Source organism: Vanacampus margaritifer, chromosome 14 (genome assembly GCF_051991255.1).
Source record: "Vanacampus margaritifer isolate UIUO_Vmar chromosome 14, RoL_Vmar_1.0, whole genome shotgun sequence".
Classification (NCBI taxonomy): domain Eukaryota; kingdom Metazoa; phylum Chordata; class Actinopteri; order Syngnathiformes; family Syngnathidae; genus Vanacampus; species Vanacampus margaritifer.
In genome coordinates, this window is record NC_135445.1 from 14,412,331 (window position 1) to 14,419,734 (window position 7,404).

A 7,404-nucleotide genomic window follows, 5' to 3' on the forward strand; every position below is an offset into this window, starting at 1 on the left:
CCCCCCCCCACACACACACACACAAACACATAAACACATCTACATAGACACCCTCTAATAATTTACTGAGTTATTAATTTACTTTAAGCACACACACCCAACCCTCCACACATGGCGGCTCGTGGTGACATGGGTTCGAACCCCCAAGTGGTAGTAGATAGTAGGGGTGTGAATTGCGTAGTGCCTGGCGATTCGATGATTAATCCCGATTTGAATCTATAAATTGATTATTTCTATTTTTTTCTTTTACTCAAATTTAGAAAATACTTATCTCTTAACAACTTGTACATGTACAATGTAAGATTTGTATGAAAATGTATTAATTTATCTGAAACTTCAGGTTTATAAGCCACTGTATTTAACAGGTTGCAGTCTGTTTCATGTTTGAACAGCACTGAAATAAAATATCAAGTCTTAATGTTCCATTAATATAACATTCTTCCATGCTGAAAGTGTGAAGCCTAACCCAAAGTAAGACATTTTGTTGAATATTTCTATTAAAAAGTGATGTTTAAAAATCGTGTGGCCGCATATCGAATCGATTCCAGAATTGCGCACTGTAATATCGCGATATATTGCCGAATTGATTTTTTTTTAACACCCCTAGTGGATAGTGAATGCACGTTATCATGTGCCCCTTTTTTTTTTTTTTGCTTTGAGCACCTGCCCCTCTAAAGGTCACTGCATGTCCCTGCACTTGGGCAACAGCTGCTCCATACATATTTGTTGGGAATGTTGTGGAGCAAAACTCACATTTAATCTCAGTGCTGCTCTATCAACTGGCGGATGAAATCTCAGTCGTCCATCTCTCACACACAACGCCATGCATGAACCATTAGCAACCGGTGTGTGTGATCTTTCTAAAAGGAGAAAAAGGCCATGTCTCCTGTCTGAATTTTTTATCCCCACCCTCTCTGTCTTTGTACAAACTGATAAATAAGCAATGAATCCTGAGGACATAAAACTGAATGGACTTGATTTTATGTCCTCCATTGCCAGAAGCGGCACATTTTCTCCCTCTTTCTTTCTTGCTCTGTGAAGCCATTCCTCTTTATGTGTTTTAAAAGCTAAATCTTTCACCATGTTCCTCTTCCTCCACTTACTCGGTGAACCGTGGTGATTGTGAACATCTCCAGCCTTCCAATGTGTGTTGGAAAAGTCTTAGCTCCTGCGTACGCGTGTGTCTTGCACACGGCACTTGACCTTTTGCTTTGTTAATCCACCAGTCCAGTGATTTAGATTTAGAGCACCGGGGCGGTGAATCAGTCTCAGAGGCAGCCTTGGAGCGTGAGATCTCTAGAGAGGCCTAGGTATAGATTAACACATGAATATATGTCAAAGTATCACTCTCCGATTATACAACATGCTTCTTCTTGGAGACAGGACTGAAGAGGGCACAGGGAGAAGGCCTGAAGCGGCAGGATGAATTTAATTGATAATTTGTTGCCATCTGGTGGTTGCATTCAAAATAACCCTTTAAATCACAACTGTATGTTAGTGGCCAATCATTTAATGTTTGTGTTAATTTTCTAAACAAGTCTGCTTGCGTCTGTTATATTTTCAATTAAGCAAGATCTTATTTCATTTTAATAAAGTTTCGCTTTTGTCGGCCGCCGTAGTTTCCAGTCACCAAAGCCCCGCCTTTTAAAATTTAACAACCAATTGCATTTTAGTATGACCACAACCCGCCAGGCGCGGACTTCCGGTTTCTGTCTGCAGTTCGGTGGCTGCTGCTACAAACACAATCTAACGTAATTTCAGTACAAATATGAATTCTGAGGAAGCGTCTGAAGATATCGGGGAACAAAATACGTCAGCTAGCCCAATTTCGACACCAGAAGGGAATGACCTAAAAAGAACACCGTTGAAAAGGTCAATTTTATTGACGTACTTGATGTACTGCCCGGTAAAAGTTGGACCGTCGTTGTCATCAACCATATAACATTTCAAAGTGCCTTTTTATTTTCAAACGCAGTGGGTTTTTTGTTTTGTTTTGCCGTGACTGGTAACTCGCTACCTAGCGTTATATTGCCGTGAATCACTTGAGAACTACAACCACAAAGTCTGCGCTCGCCTCGGAGATGCGAGGTCAAGAGTTCACGAGTTCAAATACCACGCTTTACATGTTTATTTTCTCACTATGTTTACAATTTCTTGCAGCCAATCGGGAGTTGTAAGCGAGCCGTTTTGTGTCACGTGTTTATTGAAGAATTAAACTATTATTATTATTCTGAGAGTTAAGGTTTCAGTGACAAAACAAAATGAACACTTCGTGAAAAGAAACAGAAATGGAGTGAACCGAAAATGGATGGATTATTGCACTCATTATTTTATCAAGACAATTACTTGTCGATTATTTTTCATGGTATTTTGATCAGCAGCCATAAACACGCCCACTGTAAAAACAAAAAACATTGTCCTTGTAGAACTCCTTTCTCAAAGTTGAAGAAAGTACACTCCAACTTCAAATCACCGGTAAGTACCCACCTCAAATCCAAACACATTCCTCAAATATGAATGATATTATTTTTTTGCATCACAGGGTCAAGTAATCAAGCCTTCTAAAGTGAGTCCTGAAGAAGAAGTGGAGGAGCTGGAAACGAGGAGAATGCAGCTGGATGCTGAGATTGCACAGCTGGAGTTGGAGTGAGTACAGCTGCTTTTACTCCTTCAAAATGGAGTGAGCATGTAATGCAGGCGGCTTATTTCAGTATTTATTTCGAGAAGTGATAGAAAACAATACCATGAAATTAATTTTCCATCTTCATTCTGGATAAAATAAAGTTTGTGTTTTCCCAGAGGGTACAAAGTGGAGGAGCTGGACTGTCACATTGATATGCTGCATGAGTACAACGACATCAAGGACATTGGACAGTCTCTCCTGGGCAGAATAGGTATGAAAAATGATCATATACACACCACAGATCAATACTTTGATGGATGTACTCTACCTGTAGGTATACAATAAAAAAATTATATTGTTTTTAGTACCGAAGTGTTTATCCGATTTTGTAAAGTGTCTGGATATGATTGTATTAAACCCACAAAAAATCTATATGCAGTACAGTACGCTAATTATTCAACTTGATTCCACTATTTGATTCCAACCTGTGAGGGGCGAGTTGACTTCTGGCTACATTAAAAACAAACACTACTCTGGGTTTGGGAACATTTGGGACAGCTGTTTAGACTGGAGTCATGATTAAACAGCCATCTTTTGTAAATGTCATTTTCAAAAAGGCTCATGTTAATGATAGTGACACCGCAATCTGCATGAATAATGTGAACATAAATTAAAAACAGTCTTCAGTATGGACAAACGTTTTGGGACACAAGGCTATTCATTGCACTTACAAGAAGTGAAATGAGAAAATATGTGTAGAATGAAAGAAAGCTTTAGACCGAGACATCAATATCACATACAGTATGATACATACATATAGATATATACAATACTCTATATATATACCCCCTTCCCCCCTAGTTTCTAGGAGTTCTAAGCATCAGCCTCATTATATCATTATAGGCACTGTTAGTTGGCTCAGGCTATTCTACCTCAATCTGCATCAAAGGTGAGCAGTGTTGGTATCCGGAATCTTATCAATTTCTGCGAAAAAGGCAGAAGCATTTACTTGCTGGGCCTTCTGTTACATCGCCCGTGCTGCATATTTGCCAAACTCGAGGGCGGACAGTGCTGATTATACAGAACTGTGACATGGAAAAATGTGCAAAAATCACTGTTCTGCCATTCATTAAAATTGGTTTAGATTGCAGTTCTGCAGTTAGCCAATAGAGGCCACCAAATTGTTGTTTTTATCCAGAGAATTTAAATACAGTATATAAACTCTGTTGAATATTACAAAGGTGCTTTTACTTCACCTAACACAGCACATCAAATAGCTCTTTTATAGTGTACAGTAAATGAAAATATGTTTCAAATAGTGTAAAATAAACTATTCACTGAATGTCTGTGTGTTTTTTAAGGCATAGGCATAGATGAGTCATCTGAACTCAAAGTTTTAATCAGATGATTGTGTGGTGCAATGTTTAGAAATGACAAGCTTCAAACGACTGCTCAAAAATGCGGAAGTTTGTCTAATTTAAGCCTTCCTAACTGTTAGGAAAGTTGTAATGAATCATAGCTGGGGGGGTGGGGGACTTTTTACCCACTTTTTTGCACACACTCGACAAGGTGACATCTCCACTTGAGTTCTATTTTAATTTTCACACATTTACAATTTTCTTTTTAAAGCTTGCTTCATCCACAAGTACACTGCAGTCACGTCAATAATGACTCCTTTGTAAATAGAGGTAGCATTATTTCCCCTACAGCACAATGGCCATCATTTACAACACTTTGGCACAATCACTATCTCTGTCCATCATTTACACACGAGTACAGTCTAATGCAAACACACAGAAACTTCCTCCCTTCTGACCTCGCTCATTCATTTTAAACACACGCTTTCACAAAGAGCCCACGCTTGGACGCTTGGCTTTGGCGCGCTACACGCCGTCATTCTGTGGGCGGACATGGGTGGGCAGCGTTTAGCGAGAGAATGGTGATGTGAGGAGATGCTCTGCAGTACTCGCCGGAGACAACTGTCACTTTGTCTCTCGCCGTATTCATCTGTCAGCCACGGCATTGTACATCTCTAGAGGTGCCTTTTTTTTTTTTAACCACAAACGCATGGATGTAGATAGGGATGTTTGATACCATTTTTTCCTGACTCATATTAGTATGAATACCAATACCACTAGTGCTTTTGATAAATGCCAAAAGGCAACCCCCCCCCCCCCTCTTAAATTTATATGAAATTAATGTCAATTTTCTATTCTTCTGATTTCTAGTTTTTGATTGTAATGTGGCCACAAAAGGGCCGTCACCAGTACCGGTACTTTGAAATAAGGCCTGGTATCGGCCCGATGTGATACCTAGTATTGGTACTTGCCCATCCCTAGCTGTAGATGATGATACTGAACACAGGTTAAAACCCACCGTGGCAGTAAATTACACATATCTACAACAGAATTGTCATTATCTCTAACTCTAGTTTGAGATAGCTACAATTTGATTCTGAGTAGTTATGATTCCAGATACCTGCAACTTCAGTTCGCCTATTAACTCATTCACTCCCAGCCATTTTCACTGAAGCAATGCCCTTCACTCCCAGCTGTTTTACTAGATTTTGACTGATTTTGCAAGTTCCCACAGAATATTCTGTTCTATTACAATAAAAACATGGATCAGCAGCAATTCGCATTAGAGTATAGCTAAGTTTAATCATTATTCACAAATGTATTTAGAATTGTGAGTAAATGAGCTTTTTTTCAACATGGCCCTGGTTGATCTATTTTGATTTGCCGCCACCTGCTGGCCGTTTGTGTAACAACTACCATTTCTTCAACCGTTTTTTTTGCAGTTAAGAGGCTGCATCAAAGCCTTCTGTATGCTCTAGCTTAAAAAAACAACGTATAAATACGTCTTTGGGAAACTTAAAACATTTAAAATAAAACATATTTATACTTTTTGGGGAGCAAATGAGTTAAAAGTTGATTTGCGATATCAAAAAATGGACATGTACTGTTTGTATATTAGATATAAATCATATGCGCTCATTACGTAGAATGTAGTCAAAGTAATTATTTATAGTACAGTATAAAACAAAATTGTGTAAGTAAAGCATCTTCATTTGCTTTCAACTGTGAAAACAAAATGGCGTGTGGACAAGTTTTCAGTAGCCTTGCCTATAGTCATTTAAAGCCATCGGGTTGTCAAACACACCAGACGTCAGCCTGGTCAGTGTTTTGTAGTTTGTTTTAAGAAGTTGGGGGTGGGCTATGAGTCATAGGCTGGTTTAACTCCTGCTTTTCTGTGTCTTGCAGCTGCTCTACGCGGTACCACCACACGAGACCTCTACAGCCTCTTTGGTCTGGAACTGGAGGATTGACAGTAAAAATGCCGTTTTGAAAAGTGGATCACATTGTTAGCTTTAATTTATTTAGATAATGATCTCAACAAGGCTGTATGAGAACACATTTTTATAATTTATTAAAATAAATAATATTATTTAAAATGTGTTACATCATTGTATGGTATGGGTTTTACTCTGACCAGCCAATGGTTTCGATTGACAACATCTGACAATTCAGCCACTTTAGTTCTAGTTAATTCCCAGCGTCGATAAAGCTGTGCAGACTGTACAGCCCCGTGGCAAAAAAAGTTTCTTCAGTAAATTCAATCACCAATTGAGCCCGGCCTGCTTGCCTGACATGTTTACTATAGACAGAGTTGGGTGTGTCCTTATCTGTCTTGAAACACAGTTTGTATGTTCTCTAGTGGAGCAGCACTGGCATTTTTGTGCAATGCTTTGTAAAGCCAGAATTTCCAGAAACAAAAAATATTGTTTGGTCTACTTTCAAGGATAAAGCAGCTCTTAAGTTCTTATCTTGATCTGTAGAATCGCATATCAGATCGTAGCAGATAATCACATATTAAGCTTTAAAGTTTATCTCTTTAGACTTTGTTATTGTTGAAAACACCAACAGCAACTATTGATAAGGTGCTGCAAGAATATCTGCTGACAGTAATGGGTATGAGTGCATTCTAGGCCACAAGTGGAGTGTATGCAAAGCAAATATAGCTGGTTTGTAAATAATTCTAAAATCAATCTGATTTATTTAGGTGTCAATTTTGACCTTTTTTTTGTGTCATTGCTCTTTCTGCAGTTAACCGATTCACTTATGGAAGCAACTCGTGGTAGTTAGGATCTGACATACGCAACACATGCAGTTTTGGAATTGCAAGATCAATTCCTTTGTTTTTGTTTTATAATGTAGTAACATTTGGGTTTCAGATCAAAAGAATGAATGAGATGAATTTTCAGAATTGTGGCTTTATTTCATGGTATTTGCATATAGATGTGTTAACTCATGACTCTCTCTGGGACCTAGTTTCAAAAATATTTGTATTTAGGCTCCCAAAATGTCACTACATCCAAATGCTTAGCTCCCCTCACCCTTCTCATTCTCTTACTTTATATGCAGACATGAATCGGGAAGAGGGTAGCAAAGCAAAAATACAAATAATAGTTCCTATCACAATTGTTTCAAACTTTTGCACCGTGACACTAAATGTGCGTAACCAACAACAAAAGCCAGGCACTTTTTTGCCTGTCGGCTTAGCACTGCTGTCATTGTCAGCTGAGGAGGATGGAGTAGCTAAGTGGAGAGCGTGACAAGTGACATTCATTATGGTGTATTAAAGTTGTGTTTAATGATAAACTATATTATATGTTATAAATTGCAATACAAGTGTTGAAATGGTTCATTTGTTGGTTAATAACCTTAAAGAAGCATTTAAGGACTAAATGTGGTTCAGGAAAGAGAATTTTCTTAATTTCA

General features: G+C 38.4%; 1 protein-coding gene across 1 annotated transcript; it reads left to right on the top strand.

The window, feature by feature from the left end:
- The first annotated feature begins 1,692 nt into the window (after nucleotides 1–1,692).
- On the top strand, nucleotides 1,693–6,084 carry swi5 (SWI5 homologous recombination repair protein). The gene is made up of 5 exons (XM_077542280.1): nucleotides 1,693–1,872; nucleotides 2,427–2,475; nucleotides 2,543–2,646; nucleotides 2,800–2,894; nucleotides 5,887–6,084. The coding sequence occupies exons 1-5, from the start codon at nucleotides 1,769–1,771 to the stop codon at nucleotides 5,949–5,951; spliced, it is 417 nt and encodes a 138-aa protein (XP_077398406.1). The 5' UTR covers nucleotides 1,693–1,768; the 3' UTR covers nucleotides 5,952–6,084.
- The last annotated feature ends 1,320 nt before the right edge of the window (nucleotides 6,085–7,404 follow it).

Excerpts from the sequence above, each read along its gene's own strand:
- swi5 (XM_077542280.1), top strand. The coding sequence starts at position 1,769 with ATGAATTCTGAGGAAGCGTCTGAAGATATCGGGGAACAAAATACGTCA. Across the intron at positions 2,476-2,542 it reads ACTCCAACTTCAAATCACCG|GGTCAAGTAATCAAGCCTTC; the intron begins GTAAGTACCCAC and ends TTTGCATCACAG. Across the intron at positions 2,647-2,799 it reads ATTGCACAGCTGGAGTTGGA|AGGGTACAAAGTGGAGGAGC; the intron begins GTGAGTACAGCT and ends GTGTTTTCCCAG.